This window comes from Bufo bufo, chromosome 5, assembly GCF_905171765.1.
Source record: "Bufo bufo chromosome 5, aBufBuf1.1, whole genome shotgun sequence".
Classification (NCBI taxonomy): domain Eukaryota; kingdom Metazoa; phylum Chordata; class Amphibia; order Anura; family Bufonidae; genus Bufo; species Bufo bufo.
Window position 1 is genome coordinate 66,230,588 of NC_053393.1, and position 21,518 is coordinate 66,252,105.

The window sequence follows — 21,518 nt, forward strand, 5'->3', positions numbered from 1 at the left end:
CCGTTTCCTTCATCCATTGTATCCCGAGCCAGGAAGAATGGTCTCAGAGGAAAATGTGGTGTTTCAAGTGATGTCCAGTTTTGACTTGGGAGGCAAAACTCAGATTGCCCCCAAGCAACTTGCACATGTTACCACCATTAAAGCTTGTGGTCTGTTGGACCATTGTAGAGTAAACCCTTGGTCACTTCCTTCATCTACTGTATCATGAGCCAGGAAGAATGGTCTGAGAGAAAAATCTAAATGTGGTGTCTCAAGTGGTGTCCAGTTTTGACTTGGGGGCCAAATTTAGGTTGCCCCCAAGCAACTTGTGCACATCACATCATCTTTTTCCCTTGTGTTTTTTGTGTTTTGTACAGCTTAGATCAGGTAGTTTTGCAAATTTGTTGAAGAAGGGAGCACCTGGTAACTAAACAAACCTCTCCAAAGTGTACTCTATGGGGTTGGAGGGAAAACATTGGGAAAAGAAGGTTTGCGGTCAGGCCCGCAGAAAGTGTGTGGACTTTCTCTATGGTACAGTAGGTATGCCACCATTTGTTTGATAACACCACAGAGCTTCTAGAGTCCAGAGTCACTCCATTCATGAAAAATAAATGCGGCTAACCTTAGCTGGGTCCACCTCCTCATGGGTGCCATGACAGATGAAGAGTTGCCTCTAAAGTTACGTAAACCATGTGGAAGAGGAAAAAAAAACCATTGTCTGCTACAATTGTATTGATAATGTGTTTGATGATGCAGAGCATGAGGATGGAGACAAATCCATTCCTCTGAGGTGTCATTCTCCGAGAAGTGTTTTTAATCCCTTAAACACAGATAAATGCTCTTCACTGCAGTAAACCACTTTACTTTTCACAATCAGACTTCTCAGTGGATGACTTTTTTTTTGAGTTACGAGGAAACTCCAGTCAGCAAGGAATGTCAGCGAGTCCCTAAACCTGCACCTCTAGTAGGATTAGACTTCTCAAGAACATTGACTGGTTTGAAAGGAACAGATTAGTAAAGTTCTTCCATGTTCTGATAAACTACATTTTGCTCTTATATATCTTAGCTGTGCTGCTTTTTGTTGCGCTTTGTTCAGATTTCTGGCCAACATAAGATTTACTAAGATTCTCTCATTTCTTGAAATACTCTTTGTGGCGGTTTTATCTGTGTTACCACATGTCTACAAACACTACAGATAAAAACATTGTAAAGCAGACCACAAATATCAAAGGAGGTGAATGATTGCTTACAAAAAATGTCATGTGACTTGTCAATCACAGCACAAAAGACGGGCTGAATACATACGGGTGGCGGATTACCCTTAGGGCTAAGAATTAGTAAAGTCATAAGATAGGTTTTCAACTTTGAAGGTGAAATCAAGGGAAGAAACAAAAAGGAAAAAAAGCAAGAGTAAAAAAGGGGAAATAAATTATGTGAAAAAGTTTCTAAATTGAACTTTTATATGCAGAGGAAAAGATGGTTTCGTCATCAGGAAAGGCTTCTTTACAGTTAAAGGAGTTGTCTCATTTCTTGTCTTCAGGTAGGCAGGCTTGGACTGGTGTTTTAGGGGGCTGGTGCTAACATGACTAGCAGTACAGCCCAGAGGCATTGGAACGCTGTGCTTCCCTCCTCTGGCCTGTGCGCCCATGCTCCCGAGGCTGCTAATGATTCAATAACAGCATTGGTCGGCTCAGCAGAACGATAGCAGCCTGGGTGCAGCACTGTGGCAGATCCATAGGACCTACGAGGTGGCTAGCGAAAGGCGCTTCAGATACAGGCAACACGAGGTGGCCCAGGACAGGAGCTAATGTGTATGTGCAGGAGACTATGCTCGCGCACCTGCTATCCTGGCCACCATAAGGGCCGGCTTTGTTTGCTCTCACAGCCCATCTACGGTCACCACTGCAATGCTTCCCCTAGGGACGAGCATTTTATATTAATTAGGATGTGTAAAAACAGGAGGCATTATGGTAACATAGAGTATATTGGTAAGTTACTGGTATTAGGTTATTACACATATATCACTTTATGAGATTAGACAACCCCTTTAATTTATTCATACATTTTGAGGGAAAGCATAGAGAAATGGCCCAATGCAGAGATCCGGGGGAATATAAGTATTTACTAGCACAGACGTGTCAGGAAAGCATCTTTATGGAGTCAGGAAGGATGCTCCCCCTCCACAATTTTGCCTTCCTCTTGAAGAAATAGCTTGATACCTGCCTAGGGTTTCTGCCACAGTTTGGATGCTGTGAACCCGCTCGCGGCTTAGCTCCATTGAATGGTGCTAAACAGCGATTGGAAACCCACCACAGCTTCAAGTGGTGTGTGTCTGGACACTACGCCAAGAAGAAACATGTGCCTTCTTGGTGCGGTCATGGCTTTAAAACATCGGAGCCTGCATGAAAATTCTGGCGGCATAAGCATCTAAACAGTAGCAGAAATAAGTGGAGGCATCGAGCAATCAATGGTTGCATTTTAGCTGATGGCGAAGCAGTCTGGAAGCCAGAAGATGGTTTTTGGGTTTTGTTTGTTTTTTTCGTGTCACTCAATTTTCATATTTTTTATTTTTTTTTAAGTCTGATAACACAGAGGAGATAGGTCTCTGATTTATTCCCCTGTTATACAATGTCAGTCCGGTACAGTACCTTCACGCAGCTTAGAAATGATTTTAGGCCTGTCATATAGTCATTGTAGTGGAGTTGAGATACAGCGTGATACACATTACAGAGAATCATCCATCAATGCCTGCTCCACTAGACTACAACCTCTAGTTTGCAGAATGGAGCAATGATCTTTAAATGACCCCTGCAGCTATCCGGTACACCCGACTGAGGCATCCTTGCATCGAGCACTGCTGTCAAATACCAAAACTAGGACATAAAAGGCTACCTCCTAAACTATTAACATGTCCATGATTTTTTTTATTTAACGACCTTAAGTGAGGGCTTAAACTATGCCAATTATTGCAAATAAATGTAAAAAAATTGTTAAGAAACATCTGATCTGCTAAAATAACCAGCGGTAAAATAAAACAGAGAAGAGTTAGAATAGTCAGGACAGTCAGAGAACAGTGTAGGCCAGCCCTAAAAGACGTGGGCATGCTTAAAGCTGGGGGTGCTGGGAATTAGCCTGGTTCTCTGGGGAAGAGCATTTCAGAGAACCGGTGCAGCACAGAAGAAGTCCTAGACATGGGAACGAGAGGTTCGGATCATCGAGGCACTTTTCTGTACGTTTTGTCAGGGCACGAATAAATCTAAAATAAAGAAAATGAAACAACGTTACAAATAAAAATGTTACACGGTTTTGTGTTTACAGCTCCTATGCAGAACTATGTGTCTCCATAAAATCTGACTACAAACAAGCCCTACATGTAGTCTGAGACATGAGTGATGCCATCCCCTTCCATCATCTCCCTAGTTTATAGGTAGGCAAGGACTACAAAGAAGCTGGAGATACATTGGCCTATGGTACCTAGAAGAACAGGAGTTGTCCCTCAGTCCTTCTGCAGAGTGATCTACAACAGGGATGCCCAAACTGTGGCCTTCCATCATGCCCGGAGAACATACTGATATCAGGGCTTGCTGGGAGTTGTAGTTTTTTAACAGCTGGAGGGATCCCTGATCTGCGATATTTCATCATCAATTCCCTCTGGTAGGTTCTGAGGTTTGAACAATGTATATATAGTTAAGGCATCTCTACAAGAAAAGGTAAGGATTTAATTAGTGCCCTGCATTTTACGTATTACTTTAGGTCTCATTAAATATGACTAAGGGTACATTCACACGACTGTGCCGTGTTTTGTGGTCCGCAAAATTGCGGATCTGCATAACACGGGAACTGGCCATGCGCGTTCCACAAAATGCAGAACGCACAGGGCTGGCTCTGTATAGAAAGTGCCTATTCCTGTCTGGGATTGCGGACAAGGATAGGACATGCTTTATATTTTTTTGCTGGGGCCGCGGAACGGAACTACGGATGCGGACAGCACACTGTGTCTGCATCTTTTGCGGTCCCTTTGAAATGAATAGGTCCTCACCTGTTTGCGGAACGGATGCAGACTCATTCATACGGTCGTGTGCATGAGGCCTTAGGCTGGTATTACACCAGGGTGCGCAGCTGATGTTTGTCGCGAAGGAGGCGTTCTCCTCCACAGTATCGGGTGAGAATCGCTTTGTCCCTATGACACTGCCTGACCTGTTACATGTGCACTTGGCAGCTGAAGACATCTGTGTTGGTCCCATGTTCATATGTGCCTGCATTGCTGAGAAAACTGAAGTTTTAATATGTGCAAATGAACCTCTAGGAGCAACGGGGGCGTTGTCGTTACACCTAGAGGCTCTGCTCTCTCTTCGAATGCCGCGCCTTTTCCACTTTGATTGACAGCGCCAGGGGTGATTACGTTTACACTGTCTGACCCTGTGAATCAAAGTGCAGTGGACGCGGCAGTTGCAGAGAAAGCAGAGCCTCTAGGTGTAACGCCAACGCCTCCATTGCTCCTAGGAAGTCTATTATTTAAAAAACAAACTTGGTGTAAATTCCGATTGCCACTGGAATGGCACAAAAAGAACAAAAATTCCCCCAGCACATCTCTTTAGACTAAAAATATAGCATAAACCTGCAGGACGACAGGCTTGTAAATTACGCAGAAAAAGATTCTATATATTCAGCCGTCACATACTAAACTATTTATGTATCCAACTAGAATCGATTCAGCCGGGCAATGAGGGACACTTAGAGTCTATTTCAGCGTTATTCCTCCGTACACGCTGTAAATGTGATGCGCCCACCGACCGGCGCGGGGATACATCTGCTGAAGAGTGATGTGAAATTAAGGAGAGAATGAAATGTGTGATTTTATTTAATCACACCTGGTGCTTCAATCTTTCAATAACAGTGCCCTGCTACACCGTGTCGAATTGGATTTAAGGGGGGAAAAAAAATACGGATGGGAGATGAGTTAACCATTTCAGAGCTTCGGTGAATTTCGAATGGGAAAGAAAAGATCATCAGTAAATCGCCAGCTTAATCTGACTTGGATTTTTGCGCACTTTAATTGAGCAGGTGGCATTTCTGTAAATGGGGCTTGATTATCTCTGTAATTAAACGCTTAAGAGAGAGATTTATCAAAACTGGTATGAAGGGAAACTGGCTTAGTTGCTCACAGCAACCATTCAGATTCCACCTTTCATTTTCCAAAGGAGCTATGAAAAATGAAAGGTGGAATCTGATTCGTAGCTATGGGCAACTAAGCCAGTTTCCCTTCATACCAGTTTTGATAAATCTACCCCTTAATCCGCAGATTAAGACCCTTCATTTGATGCATATCAGTAATGGCTTCCTCACTGTCGTCCTTCCTCTTCAGATATCACAACATTTTACAGCCAACAGCTTTAAAATATGGCTGCCAACTAATATGGCTTCCATTCTAGCTTCTGCCCCTTTTTGTACCCCCACCTTCCTGAAATGGCAGGAATTTATCCAGAAATACAAGAACTGGATCATAAGAAAGATGGTTGATAATCTATACGGCTGCTCAAAAAGTGACCATATTGAATACGAAATAAATTATCAGGAGTTTGTTTACATTTACATGTGATTTTTTATTTTTACAGTTTTAGAGAGAAATGGCCTCTAAATTCCTTATTGCCCCAATCAAAAATGGACACAGCAAGGGTCAACCTTGCATTGCTAATCATGGGTCACTGACCCTATAGAGACAGCCCATGGCCATACACAGGGCAACCAGGGCTTTGTCTTGCTAAAAGCTGCCTGCTTATAATTCTATGCGCAGGCATGCTACACTGACATACAAGGATATTTTCAGGTCTACAAAATGATTGCCTAACCTTAGCATAAACCATCAATATCAGATCTGTGTGTCTGATTCTTAATAGAAACGGTGCCATGCCTTTAGTAGTGGCTGTTCCTGGTACTGCAGTTAAGAGCAGCTCAATCTCATTCCATTGAATGGGACTGAGTTACACCAGACACAGCCACAACTAAAAGTATGGACCTCTATCTGGTAAATAATGACAGGGATCCAGCCTTTAAATCAACCGATCTCTGCCCACTGATTTGATACTGTTTATCCTAAGGACAGGCCATCAGTTTTGTGAGCTGAGGCGCCCCTCTAATAGACATCTGCAGTATCCCAGACCTAGGGTATCTGCAATTGCTTGTTATAGTTTGTATTCATATCATATTTATGATATCTGACGTATGCTTCAGCAATAATAAGGCATAACAAGGCATAGTTGGCATTAGGAATGGAACTTTCTACTTGTTAGGAGTGGGCTGGTCCTGCTTCCGGCAAGGACGGGGAGTTCTAGAGAGTTTCAGAGTCGGCTTGGCAAGCCCGGAGGGAGCACATCCATCTGCTTCCACTCCAGTGGCTTTTGGGGACGGGAGATCAGCTCGACTGTGAGGACCACTACTCCAGGGAGACTGCAGGGTCCCAGGCCACAGAAGTTCTGCAAGCTACAGCATACAAAGTCAGCAAAGTGATCAGCACTACAGCTTTACAGATTCCGTTGCAGGTGAGGGGAAAACAAGTTAAGACACCCATCACCACAGTTCAGGACAGGCACACTCAAAAGCCTGCATCAAAGAAGTAGACACCTATAGCCACAAGTGCCAGCTCATTGCTTTAAGTGAAGGGAAATTAGGAGAGGGAGAATGACTACTCTACAGTGCTATTGTCTGCCATCTCGCCTAGCACCATACCTCATCATCTGGGGAGACATTACACCTTGTACAGACGACAGCTGGATATACTGTAACTCATCCTTTGTACTCAGTAAAGAAAAACGATTAATGTTCTTCTACATCTGCCTGATTCCTTCACATCATCTTTTTATTGCACCGAACCCCAGGGAACAACGGCCTGAGTTAGTTCACCATGACACAACATCTCTTCAGGGCCACCACCACTCCAATTCTCTGCACCGGCTCCTCGGGGACTCACTGCACATCTTATAGAATGAACATACAAGTTCAACAAATTGGTACTTCTAGAAGTCATGATGGTGACCAGACATTGTCACACCTGCAACATTCGGCATGAAGAGGAGGAGAACAGTGCCAGCCCTTTTCCACCTTTAGGTGGTAATGTGGCTAGCTCTTCACTTGCTTAGAATAGGAGAAGTAGGGTAGTAGGGAGGAACTGTATATATAGTAAGCTCCAGACAATGACATTTTGGAGGGTGAGCATTAATTAGACCTTGTTGCAGTGGCTGCAGCAGAAGGAGAGGTGGCAAGAGAGGGAGTTATGTTCCTGAAGTTGAAGAACTGACTGGCAGCAGGAGAAGAAGGAGTCTCTCTTCCGTATGTATACTGCAAATGTGGCGCAGCAGTGTGAGTAGTGACACACATTTCCTTGCTAGAGGTGCTCAAAGAAGCAAACCAGTAAGAGGCCCTAGGGGGCTAGGCACCACAAGGATTGTGTGGTCATTGTGGATGCAGTGACCACAAGACAGGCCCATGTGGCGGCAGTAGCTCACAGAATAAAGCATGTGATAGAGGTAGTCTGAGATGGTTGGACAACTTATGGTGAGAAAGGCTGCCAGAGAGCGAACGTGGGAGAAGAGGTTGTCTCCTCCGTTGCATGTGTGCCACCAAAGAGGGCAGCTGCAGTAACAACAGCTTCCGATGAGAGCAACGTGGGAGTAGAGAATTTCTACTTCCCAGCCAAAGTGCCAGATAAGGAAGCTAGGTCAGCTGGGTAGATCAACCATCTACACACTCCGAGTGATGACTAATTTATTATTATTTTTTAATTAGAAAACCATCATATAGGCAAATCAAAACGGTGATGAACGTTTTCGATCAGTAGACCTTCTTCAGACTTTATGACTGCCCAAGAGTTTTAAAGTTCAAATTAGAGAGATAGCAGTGTAGTGGTGAATCAGTCACCAGTGGAAGGTAGCTAAACGGCTTCTAAGGCAAGTTATTTAAAGGGGAATTCTGTTGTCTGAGAGTATCCACTGTTGATCACAGAGATGACCACCTTTATTAAACTGTTTAGACTGTTCTGGAAACAGACTGTGTCTGCGCCTCATTTGGGATTGTATCCTACACCTGCAGGGCCAGGCTATACATTACACACCACACCATCTTACAGCTGGACACGAAGGTGCAGATTTATCATAGACCAGTGGCATTTTCCAATCTATAATAACCAGGCGCGCTGCTGGAGGCTGTGCCTAATTTATGATGAGTTGCAAGCCTCTGGAAAGTGGAGAAGGTGACGGAGGAAAACCACTTGTGCAAAAAAAATTTGAGCGAATAGTATTGAGAAAGTCGCAAACACACAGTGATAAATTAGGCCTATACTGTACTGCATGGAAGAGGGTCTGGAGCTCCAGTTATTGATGCAGCCCCTTTTTTCCTATCCTGGGTGTCCCGAAATCAGGTCTTCGAAAGGCCAGACTTGACCTATTTTATGAGCTGCTGTAGTTCCCCTGTAATTTAAAAAAATAACTCATTTTCCATGACATATTCTCTTTAAAATAATCTGTGCCTATGAAATCTAAAGATAATTCCACTCAAAAATGTAGATTCCAGCTCAAGTGGAAAACTCTGCATAAACCTGTCCCTGAAGACCCGTTACCTGGTATTGGTGCTGATAGAGAACAGTTGGCTCGCTGGTGTCTTGCATACATCTGCAGCTGCTCCACTTGCTCTGACATGCAGACATTGCAGAAATGAATACCAGAACTCAAGTGAATAACCTTATGGGACGGGACTTTTCGTCGACATATTGTGTAGGAGACTGACAGCGGTAAATATGGGGATGAATGATCATCTAACTTCATATAAACAGATGCTACGCGCCTGCTTTGGAAATGTTTTATTTTTTTATTTTTTATAATAAAAGTTCTTGGTTTATTTAAAAAATTAAGAACTTTGTTTCTTTTTTCAGAAAACATATTTTGTATAATATTTTGTTCATGTTTTTCGCTTTCCTTTTTCACACTAGTGCTAAACTGTTCCGGTAGAAGAACAGCCTGCCGGACTTCATTGCATTTGGCATAGCCGGAAGCTGCAGGAGCACCACCAGGCCCCATTGGCTATAATGGGACCTGACGGGATCTGGCTTGTTTCTGGCATTACTGCTGAAACAGGCCAGATCCCCGCCGGGTCCCATTAGTCAATGGGCTTCAGTGGGGAAAGGCAGTAACTCCAGCAGGCTGTTCCTCTACTGGAACAGTTTAGCACTAGTGAAACTAAGTTTAAAAGTATGTTATTATTAGAGATGAGCAAAGTTATCAAAAATTTGATTCGGCTGCTTTGACGAATTTCACAACAAAAAATTTCTTTGTGACTAATTACTTGAAGTGCATTTCTTTGTAAGTAGCAGGTGCAATGATGGGGAACCACAATCTCACTGCCCACCGTCATTGAACCCCTCAGATGCCGCGTTCATTGCAGATGACGGCATCTGAGATCAAAATTAAGACCTTTTATGGGCTAAATAAATATGAATGATGTATTTTGGATACAGTTCACAGGAAGGGGAGTGGTAGGGAGCAGTAGGGAGGGGGGTGAGGCTGAATCTAACGCAGCTGGAGAACAAACTTCCGAGCTTCAGCCATTTCTATTTCTGGCTCCCTCTGGTGGCCAATAATGGGAAATATGAAACTAATTAAAGTAATTTTGAAAAGCAAAAAGATAACAAAATAAATCAATTAATTAGACAGTATTTAAGTTAGAATTCTTCTATTTTAGTCTGTGTGAAAAGGAGAAATAATGGATTTTATATCTGTCCATTCTATGAATATTAGGCTAAAGAAAAGAAAAAAACGACATTCGATCTGACCCCCAGGAGCGCCTGATTATCATATAATGGTCCAAAATATTATGTACAGGATGAGATGACCTAAAGTGAATGAGGAGAACTCAGGCCTATGGAATCAGTGGAGATCTTGAAATATGTCGACAGGAAGCTGCACACATTACAAGGGACATACAAATACTCCTGTGTCACACGTGGCCTGACCTGCGCCATTTGTCATTGTGACATTTTATGGTATGATGGATTGTCCTGTGTTTTGAGAAATATGCTATTAGCACACGGAATGGGCCGGCGGCCTGGCTGGTTCATATGTGTAATTAAAACGCTGTGTACATATCAATACATTTCACCAGAAACGTGCCCCATCTAAGTGCTGACGCTGCCTGGGCTCATGTGTACGAATTATGGAGCATATCTGATTGTTTTCTCTTTAAAATTCCTTCATATATGACAATTCCTGACAATAATATATATGTTTCTGTGAATCCCGTCATTCATTTCGAAGAGAATATGTGAAATTCCTAAAATCAGAATCCGATAATCCATAACTGCAATTCAGTGTGATACTCTACCAAAGACCAAGAGCAGATCTGTCTGCCTGTCCAGCTATCTACTCATATCTATCTATAGCAGGCATGCTCAACCTGCGGCCCTCCAGCTGTTGTAAAACTACAACTCCCACAATGCCCTGCTGTTGGCTGATACCTGTAGGCTGTTCGGGCATGCTGGGAGTTGTAGTTTTTCAACAGCTGGAGGGCCGCAGTTTGAGAATGCTTGCTATAGATATATACAATAGAAAGATAGATAGATAGATACTATAGATAGATACAATAGATTCTATTGTATCTATCTATAGTATCTATCTATCTTTCTATTGTATATATCTATAGCAAGCATTCTCAAACTGCGGCCCTCCAGCTGTTGAACACTCCTTGCCTGGTGTTACCATGCCCTATGACCAGCTGACAAGGAAACGCGCAATTGTCGTTGACCTCGTCTTTTATGATTGCTCCATATAAATAGATACAAACTATAGCCAATTGACCTGCTAGATCGGCATTTGGATCCAGTGTAAATGGCACAACAAAGACCCGTCCTAAAGGCAGATTTTTAGTGGTGGAAAATTCCGCGACTGAAAATCAGTTCACCTTAAGGGGCTTGCAGAAATTCAAATAAATGGAACTGATTTTCAGTCGCGGAATTTCCTGCCACAAAATCTGCCGCGTGTGAAGGCGCCCTGAGATGTGGCCGTGACAGATCTCCTGCTGTCTCTCTAAGAAGCGGCACATGCAATTATTTTCCTACAACTCAAAATGAGAAAATATTAAATATGATGATGACAAGATGCCTGACAGACGTCCACGGCCGCTGTGAAGAAGACATCTCTGTTCAGGCGCCACAGAGACATTTCAACTTCATTCATTTGATTGTGCAATTTTTTTTTCCTACACTGTTCAAATAAAATCTCCACAGCCAGCGTTTTGCGCGTTGGGTTATAATTCGCTGGGAGGTTTTGTGGGCGCCATAGCTCAGGGGATAGCGCTGACTTTATTGCTTTTTTAGTTTTTTTTGTTTGCCGTCCGGCTTTTATTCGCTTAAAATAATATATAATAATAAAAAGAAAAAAGCCACAAAACAAATGCGCAAAGTAATAAATTATCCTGCTTTTTTCCATTAGGAACGGAACCCTAATCATCATTTTATTAAATGTCAAACATAATTGGATTCCACAAGCATTTTTGGGGCGTTATCGCCGGTTTCTTGACGATTCGGCTGACACAGAGTATTGCGGAGGAAAGCGTCGCTCTTTAATAAATCATTCTCAGTAATGGACAGCGAGGTGCTCCGGCTAATGTTAAAAAACAAACAAACAAAAAAAACGGTCATTTTGGGAAGCTGCCAGTTTCACCCAGAATAAGAGAAGAAAAAAAATTGCAATCAGAGCCCGGAAAATAATAAGGGCTCAGGTATATTAGCCGAGCGAGCCGGACGTCAGGAGAGAATTTTTTTTCCTCTCGGAAAATCAAGTCGAATGTAAAAATAGGACACCCGTAGAGAGGTTTTTTCTCCATATCTACTGAAATAATGTCAGCTCGGATAGCTGAAGGGAATAAAAAAAGGTCACGTTACACCCAAAAGATAAGTACATCAGGACTGTGCTGAAGAAAAAAGACCGGACGACAAGGTTGTAGTAGAATCAGATTTTTTTTTTATATATATATTTTTTTAATTAAAGGAGCTTTTCTGTGATTAGAGGGGATTGCTGGTATTTTCATACCAATATCTGATCGGCACCCTGCACCTCTGTCATTCAGCAGAAGCTCCGACTACATGTGCATCTTCTGACCGCCTGACATAGACAGGTTTAGGCTACTTTCACATCTGTGTTTTTGCTGGATCTGTTATGGATTAGCAAAAACGCTTCCTTTAGTATAATACAACCGGTTGTATTATCTTTAAAACCATTGTAAGTCAATGGGCACTAGTGTTGATCGCGAATATTCTAATCGCAAATTTTTATCGCCAATATTGGCACTTCGAGAATTCACGAAGATGTGGAATATAGTGCTTTAGATTCGTAATCGCCAGTATTCTAGATTTTTTTCAATCAGTAACCTCCCTTCTTGCTTGTGGACCAATGAGAAGGCTGCAATGTCTTTGTCTGAGCTTAGCAACATCCCTAGCAACCAATAGGAAAGTTGCCTACCCCTTACTATATAAGAACCTCCCCAGCAGCCATTTTCTGCTGTTTTTTTGCAGTTCTGAGAGAGAGAGCAGTGACATTGCTGTGCTCTGTGCTTTCATCTGGATCCTATTCCTTATCCAATTACATTAGATAGTTAGTTAGCTCATATATATAATACAGTAAGTGGGAGATAGTCAGTGTAGGTTAGATAGTGATATAGTGTAGCTGATAGGTTCCAGTGCAGGGCGTTAGGTAGTGTGATAGAAATTACTGTTTCTCCGCTGTCCATACATACAGGCTACAGACACAGTGCTGTGATGTCACAACAATACTTAGTGCACCAATCAGAAATATCTACTCAGACCTGATAAAATGTGAAGTTCCGCAAAAAATATGCGCCTCATTAGTGTCGATTTGCGCAATCGCGAAAATAATGACTGAAGATCTCAAATTCTAGGATTCGTGAATTTATTGCGAATATTATGTGAAAAATTCATGAAATGTCGCGAAAATGAATATTGCCTATGCCGTTCATCACTAATGGGCACTGGATCTGCTTTCTTTTGTGTCCGAGAAAACGGATTCCGCACCATTGACTTGCATTATGTTTCATGCCGGATCCGTCTTGCTCCGCGTCCCATGACACAGTCCAAAATGCTGCTTGCAGCATTTTTCTGTCTGGCATGGGAACGCAACCATACATTCTGGTGCACTCCATTCCGTTCAGTTTTGTCCCCATTGACAAAACTGAAGCGTTTTTCTCTGGTTTTGAGATCCAATGACGGATCTCGATACCGGAAAGGAAAAACGCTGATGTGAAAGTAGCCTCAGTAAATCAACCCCAATACTGTAGTTTTTGTCCTCCACCTTGACTCCTGAAATCACGGTCTGCATGCAGTAACTCTCATAACTACTACACTTCGGGGGAAAGATCTGAATCAATGTCAGGAAATATTTTTACACTGAAAGAGAAGTTCAGGTTTGGAACAAGCCGCCAGATGTGGTTGGGAAATCGACAGTAAGTGAATTTAAAGGGTGTAGGAAGGCGCAAGGGTCCGTCATTGACGGAAGGTACGTGTCACCGAGGTTCCTGGCCTCGGTGAGATAGGAATCAGTAATTTTGTGTGTCAGCGGCAGCTAGTGCTCGCTGACACTGTTTTACTTAGTGTGGCTGTAAAGCCAATCCGGGCCGGTTCTTATTGGGAGCAGCCAAAGAGCAGGGTGGGTGGCTGTTCCCCACGTCCAGGCCAGGTTTTGGGCTGGGGTTTGAAAACCCAGCCAGCAGCTCAGCTGGGGGTGGAATGAACCTCCAGGTGATAGTGGAGCGCTGTGTTTTTGGGAGCTAAGGAGGTCTACCATACTACAAGGCTGAGAGCTGCACGAGAGCCGCCTGCTGGGAGTCAGGCGCCCTAAAGCCTGCTGTGGACTGCCAGGTGATTTATGTTATTTTGGGAACTCTTGCTGTGTGAACTAACACCAGGACCCTGTAAAGCATTGTTTTCCTTTTCTGCCTTCTCTGTGTGAATAAACACTGGACTTTTGTTTTTTCAACCTTGTTTTTGCCTCTGTATTGCGTCCGCTTACCCTGCCTACCAGAGCAAATCCCTACAAGGGTTTTTCCGAGATTTTTTTTAATGATGATCTATCCTCTGGATAGGCCATTAGTATCTGATCGGTGGCGGTCCGACACCCGGGACCCCCACCAATTAGCTGTTTGAGAAGGCATCGGCACTCGCAGTAACACTGCGGCCTTCTCTTAGCTCACAGTCACAGCGCCGTACATAGTCGCTGTGCTTGGTATCGCAGCTCAGTCCCATTCACTTCATCATGGCAGAGCTGCGCCTAGGCCACGTGACCGATAAACGTGATGTCACTGACCTAGTGATAGCTGGAGAAGGCAGAGTTGCCACTGGGAGCACCAGTGCCTTCTCAAACAGGCACACCCGCCAATCAGATACTGATTACCTATGCAGAGGATAGGTCATCGGTTAAAATATCCCGGAAAACCCCTTTAAACATGCCTGTGATAAACACATGTGTACCCTAGACTGTAAAATTTCTCCAAAGTTTGGTCAGGATGCTAGACAGCCACAACTCTAAAGTCTAAGGTTTCAGTCACATGTGTTGGATTTGCATGCACTTCGGCATGTTATGTCTGCCTCTATCCCACTCCCTCGAGCTTGCATGGGTGCCACGTTAATTACCCTGTTCCATCTGTTGCTTCGCCTGTGTTCTTAAGGAGCCAGCATGATCGTCCAATTGCTGGACACTTTGGGTTATTTAAGGCTCCTTCCCTTAAGGGGGGTTGCATGAGCTTTAGGTTTTCTAGCATACGGTGTGCTTTTCTGTTTGTCTGCCCATGTACTGACCTCTGCCTGTCTACTGATTCTGACACTCCACTGTCTTACCAGACCTTAGCCTGTTTACCGTATTGATCATTAGTTGCCTGCCTGACCTTGGACTAGTTTCATTAATTCACATGTGCTCTCCAGGCACATAGCATGGTAGGGGTGATCCTGCAGTTTAAAATAATACCTTTCTCCTCACTGTTGGCCCCATGGTTGTTGATAAAATCATACTTTTTTTGCTGGCAGGCAATTTTGAGCACCAGGAGGCGGGCTTTTTCAATACAAGCAGCACTGTGCAACACCTACCGATGTCTAAACACCCTTCCTCCCCATGATTGACACCGCTAGACCTAGTCAAAGTCGTACTCTAGCTATGTCAATCAAGGGTTGGGTTTAGATGTCAGTAGGCGTCGCATAACGGTGCTTGTACAAAAAAAAAAAAGCCCACCTAGTATGATTTTATCAACAACTGTGGCGCCAACAGTGAGGAGGAAGTTGCAGGATCACCCCTACTGGGCTATGTGCCTGGTTTAATAGGGGTGATTGGCGACAGAGCCGCTTTAAAGGGAACCTGTCATCAGGATTTTGTGCATAGAGCTGAGGACATGGGTTGCTAGATGGCCGCTAGCACATCCGCAATATCCAGTCCCCATAGCTATGTGTGCTATTATTGTGTAAAAAAAGAGATTCAATACATATGCAAATTAACCTGAGATGAGTCCTGTCCCTGACTCATCTCCGGGACAGGACTCATCTCAGGTTAATTTTCATATGTATCAAATAGTTTTTTTTACAAGCACACAGAGCTATGGGGACTGGGTATTGCGGATGTGCTAGCGGCCATCTAGCAACCCATGTCCTCAGCTCTATACCCAAAATCCAGGTGACAGGTTTCCTTTAAGACCAGATCACTATATAGGGGTTAAAGGTTACAACTAGGATATAGCCAGGATAATGCCCTTGGCTCTAGCCCAAAGTCAAATCGGTTGATTGGCACAAGGGTTCCACACCCACTGCCACTAACACATCACAGAGTCGGAGGTAAAATAGGCTTAAAAAAAAACTAATGATAACCCACATCTTTATTTATGTGAATAAAAGTTTAAAAGTTTTCAAACCAGCACCTGGATCAAACAAGCCATGGAGTTATTCAATAAAATTATTCCGCATAGTGCAACCTGCTGTTTGTTGCTTCCCTCTTCTCTTGGTCCGCCCTGCTGAGGTGGTCGCACATGCTCAGTTCCATCCTTTAGCTGCCAGCAGCTTCTGGTAAAGGTTGTGACAGTTACAGGGAGAGAGCTGCAGCAGTAAGGGCACACCAATGAGAAAGGATGTCACGGGCAGTATCTGAATGCTAACCCACAGTAAGAAGGAAAGTAGAGATGACTGTTTTATAGTAGCCTTGGATCATCTAGAGGAAGAATATTTAGTGACAACTGCAGAATAAACAGGACTAAGAAGATTTGCCGTTGTCGCCCAGTGCATTCTTCAATTGGTGCTATGCAGCCCAGGCACATAGGTTATTATTCAGAAACCTATGAGTGAAACCAGTGATATCAGACATCATGACTATGGTCGCAATGCTTATAAGATATAGGATGTTTACCATATCATGTTGTGATAATTGGTTTGCATTGTTGGTGGATCATTTAAGGTCCGAATGTAGTGGTTCTTTCCTAGCAACAGACTCCGTACCAAAGCTGCAGTGTAAATACCTGGGACACAATCACAAGTGCCATGGAGGTCGTGCCTTTGTGTTCAGTGACCTTAATTGCCTGCCATCAGCATCTAGAATGTAAGGAACAATCCAAGAAAAGTGTGATTTATCATTAGAGGTTTGTATATGGTAGTGTAGCTCAGGTGAATACCTGATGAAGTTCCCGGAGGGACCAGAATGTTCAGACGCTCCTGTACTTTCCAGAACACACAAGAGAAAGAATTGATTGTTCTACTTAAGCTGCTTGTATCTAAGCACCTGAAGATTCATACACAGACAAGGCAGCTTTTTATAGAAACAGGTCTGTTTTATAGGGCTCACAGTCCTAATAAGTTTATTCCAGCTGTGGAGATCTCTGGAGACGAAGGGACAAAACTTAGAACGACTTTCTGTTCTTTACTGCTCATTTACACACCATATGAAGTGATTAAAGGGGTTATCCACAAAGGGCATTCATCACCTATCCATAAGATAGGTGATAAATGCCTGGTCACTAGGACCCCCACCAACGACGAGAACGGGGGTTCCTCCACCATAGTCTGGAGAAGCTTCAATAATAGGGCTGTCAGAAAAAGACAAATACAGCACATGCATGATGGCTCCATGTAAGCTACTTCTCAATGATGGAGAGGAGTCTTGGGGCCCCTGTTCTAGTGATCAGTGGGGGTCCCAGCAGTGGACTCCCATTTGACAGACACTCATCACCTATCCTGTGGACAGGTGATAAATGGCCAATGTGGGTTAACTCTTTAAAATAAATAGTCCAGTGCTTTGTTATGCCTAGTGCAGGGCGAAACGGGACAGAGCATGACACTAGAACTCTCTTTGGTATTATTTTTAATTCATATGAGAAGCCCTGCATTACTGTGGATTAGTACTTTCTAAGTGCTCATTATTATTTTATTATTATTAATTATTTTTTTTATTTGGACCAAAAAATCGGAGTGGTAAGGAATCAGGGCAGAGCAGCACAGTATACTCATAGTCAGGATACAGGAGCACAGTCAGGACAGAGCAGTGCAGTCAGGACAGAGGAGCACAGTCAGGAGAGAGCAGCACAGTCATGACACAGCAGCACAGTATACTCATAGTCAGGATACAGGAGCACAGTTTGTACAGAGCAACACAGCCAGGACAGAGTGTATAATCAGAACAGAGGAGTTCGATTGTAGTAACCCAGAGTAGTACTACCATTACTACACCCGGCAACTGTCTTTAATAGTCTAACAATAATATCATCTGTGTATTTATTCCAGGTCCTCTAACACTGTTCATTCATAATATTGCTATGAAACTGTTATGTTGATATAATGTACCTGGTTCACCAGCAGGTGGCTGTGTATCTGGCAGAGAGAGAGAGATCTTTAGATAGATTGGAACTTACCATTCCATTCTCCCCCTTTTGTGCAGAAGTTGGCTAGTCCTGTTTCCTACCAAGGGAGCGGTTGCAGGACTTTCTAGTTTGTTTATGTTTATTCCAGTTTATATACGATAGTGGAGTCTATTGTTGGAAGCAGACAAGTCAAGATGGCTCAGTGAGGGGAATGGCCCCGACTCATGCAGCAGGAGTCTCAAAAGGGAAGCAGCTCGTAGAGCACCATGACAGATACAGACAGAGTATCACAAGGGGGTCAACAGCCAAAGGCACCCCACTCAAAAGGTACCAGAACAGTCTTAAAGTTGAGCTACCAGACAGAAGCCAGAGTCTAGCACAGCAAAGAAATATAGAGCAAGGTATTCAAGTTTGCTTGCCAGTTTACCTATAAACCTGCTGGAACCAAGAGAAAGAACCGAATACTGTCTGAATGCAAGTTTATTCAAGTAAAGTTGTTGAACTTTCACCAAGTCTGGACTCGACTTATTCTCCACCTCCTACAACTTTTCTCTTTATTGCTCCGGAGCCTAACCCTGGGGATCGATGGTATCCAGGTAGGAGCACCATGACACACACAAACTATTAAGGAACACCACACCACTCGGCAATTCCCATAAACTTGACACACAGGCCCTGGGGAGTGGCCTGTTGCACAATCAGAACAGGGCAGCACAGTCAGTACAGAGGAGCACAGTCAGTATAGAAGAGCACAGTCAGTACAGCGAAGCACAGTCAGTATAGAGGAGCACAGTCAGGATAGAGAGGCATGATCAGTACACAGCAGTTCAGTCAGTACAGAGGAGCACAGTCAGTACAGAGGAGCACAGTCAGTACAGAGTAGCACAGTCACTATAGAGGTGTATGATCAGTACAGAGCAGCACAGACAGTATAGAGGAGCACCGTCAGTACAGAGGAGTAGTGATGGACGAACATCGGCCAGGACGGTTTGCGAACGCGCGTTCGCGATCAAATGTTTGCGAACCGCGCGTTCGCGGCGGGCCCCATTGACTTTAATGGCAGACGAACCTGAAAAACCTTCAGGTCATATTTGCAGCCACCAAATACTTGCTAGAAGTGCAAATAGTCCCACAACATGGACAGTGACATACCAGAGTGACATACCAGGGATCATTAGAAAAAATTCCCACAAAAATATGTATTTTAATCACGGTCCATTTTTATGCATCTTAAAGGAAAACTCTCAAAAATGTGCCCCGCTGGGGCCTAGAAAATTTTTATTTTGTGCCACGGGAGTACAGGCCCCAAAAATTAGGCATTCACCGGACAGAAAAGAACTTGTGATTATGTGGCTGGAGGTAAATTAGGTGGTCACTGGATAAAAATTTTACTGTAGGCCAGTACAGGACCCAAAAATTAGGCATTCGCCTGACAGAAAAGAACTTGTGATGATGTGGCTGGAGGTACATTAGGCGCTCGCTGGCTAAAATTTTTACTGTAGGCCAGTACAGGCCCCAAAAATTAGGCATTCACCTGACAGAAAAGAACTTATGATGATGTGGCTGTAGGTACATTTGGCAGTCACTGGTCTGGATACAAATTTTACTGTAGGCCAGTACAGGCCCCAAAAATTAGGCATTCACCTGATAGAAAGGCCTTTTATGCCGCTGTATATACATAAGACAAGGACCATTCTTTGTTCTGTGTGGTGGCGGATATGTGTGAGCTGGCATGAGGAAATTCAATTACACGTGGCCGTCACAGGTGTTGAATTCCTCCGAGACCCATGGCTCATTCATTTTTAGAAATGTGAGGTAGTCCACACTGTTGTGAGCTAGGCGAGTGCGCTTATCGGTCATGATCCCCCCTGCTGCGCTGAACATCCTTTCGGACAGGACACTCAATGAGGGGCAAGCCAAGAGTTCCATGGCAAATTGTGCTAGCTCTAGACACAGGTCAAGCCTGCACACCCAGTAGTCCAGGGGTTCCTCGCTTCTCAGAGCGTCCACATCGGCCGTTAACCCGATGTAGTCGGACACCTGTCAGTATAGGCGTTCCCTGAGGATGGATCTGGAGGGCGGCTGTCGATGGGTTGGCTGCAAGAATGATCTCATCAGAAGTGACCAACACATCTTCAAACCGCCCTCTTCTTGCAGGCGCAGTAGGATTGTTACCCGCACCTGTTTTGCTGTGGATGGAAATTCCTCTGCCAGCGCCCGCAACAGCAGAATATAGCATCTCTGACAGCAAGGCCTGGAAATGCTGCATTCTTCCAACCCTCTGTGATGCTGGTAACATGTCCACCATTTTGTGTTTGTACCGGGGGTTTAAGTACGTTGCCACCCAGTACTGGTCCTTGCCCTTTATGCTTTTTATACAGGGGGTCCCTCTTCAAACACTTGAGCATGAAGGCCCCTATTTGCACTAAATTGTAAGCGGTGGAGTGCCCTGGCTCCTGCTGATCGCCTAGGAGAATGTCGTCCTTGGTCTCCTTCCCCAGCCACGGACAACACCAGGGATCCCCGAAAAGTTTAAAGTCCCCCTCAAAGCCTGCTCTCCTTGCTCCTCCTCCCCCCAGCCACCATCCTCCTCTGACTCCTCTTCAGACTCCTGCTGACTTGTCTCAGATGGAGTAGCCCCCCTAGGAATTCATACAGCATTACGACTTCCTCATCTTCCTGCTCCTCGATGGCTTGATCAATGACACGACGCAGTGCATTCTCCAGAAAGAAGGCGTAAGGTATGATGTCACTGATGGCGCCCTGGCTGCGACTGACCAGTTTAGTGATCTCATCAAATGGTCACAGAAGCCTGCATGCGTTGCGCATGAGCAGCCACTGGCGTGGAGAAAAGAAACCAAGCTCCCAGAACCTATCCTGCAGAGTTCGTACAGGTAGTAGTTAACGGCACGTTGCTGCTGGAGCAGTCTATCAATCATATACAAAGTGAAGTTCCAGCGCGTCGGGCTGTCACAAATCAGACGTCTGACGGGCAAGTAGTGTCGCCGCTGAACGTCAGCAAAGCGAGCCATGGCGTGTAAGATCTTATAAAATGGCCAGAGATTTTCCTGGCCTTCCGCAAGATGTCATTTTGCCCTTTTTCAGCGCGCTCAGCAGATTGGCACCGTTGTCACAAAGAACTTTACCAACTGTCAAATTGAGCGGGGTTAGGCTACTTTCACACTTGAGTTCGGGGTTCCGCTTGTGAGTTCCGTTTGAAGGCTCAGAATGCATCAGTTTGGCACCGTTTGGCCTCCGCTCCGCTCAGCAGGCGGACACCCGAACGCAGCTTGCAGCGTTTTCGTGTCCGCCTGGGCAAGTCAATGGTGACGGATCCGTTTGACGTTGACACAATATGGTGCAATTTCAAACGGATCCGTCCCTTATTGACTTTCAATGTAAAGTCAGGAGTCCCTATTAATATACCATCAGATCGGAGTTTTCTCCAATCCGATGGTATATTTTAACTTGAAGCGTCCCCATCACCATGGGAACGCCTCTATGTTAGAATATACCATCGGATTTGAGTTACATCGTTAAACTCAGATCCGACAGTATATTCTAACACAGAGGCGTTCCCATGGTGATGGGGACGCTTCAAGTTAGAATATACTGAGAACTGTGTACATGACTGCCCCCTGCTGCCTGGCAGGTGCTGC

General features: G+C 44.2%; 1 protein-coding gene across 1 annotated transcript in view; it reads right to left on the reverse strand.

The window, feature by feature from the left end:
* Positions 1-342: 342 nt before the first annotated feature.
* Positions 343-21,518, reverse strand: part of SAMD12 (sterile alpha motif domain containing 12) — a 608,525-nt gene continuing 587,349 nt past the window's right edge. The window contains exon 5 of the mRNA XM_040432862.1: positions 343-3,235. Coding sequence (XP_040288796.1) covers positions 3,219-3,235 — 17 coding nt within the window. The 3' untranslated portion in view covers positions 343-3,218. The remainder of the gene's footprint in view (positions 3,236-21,518) is intronic.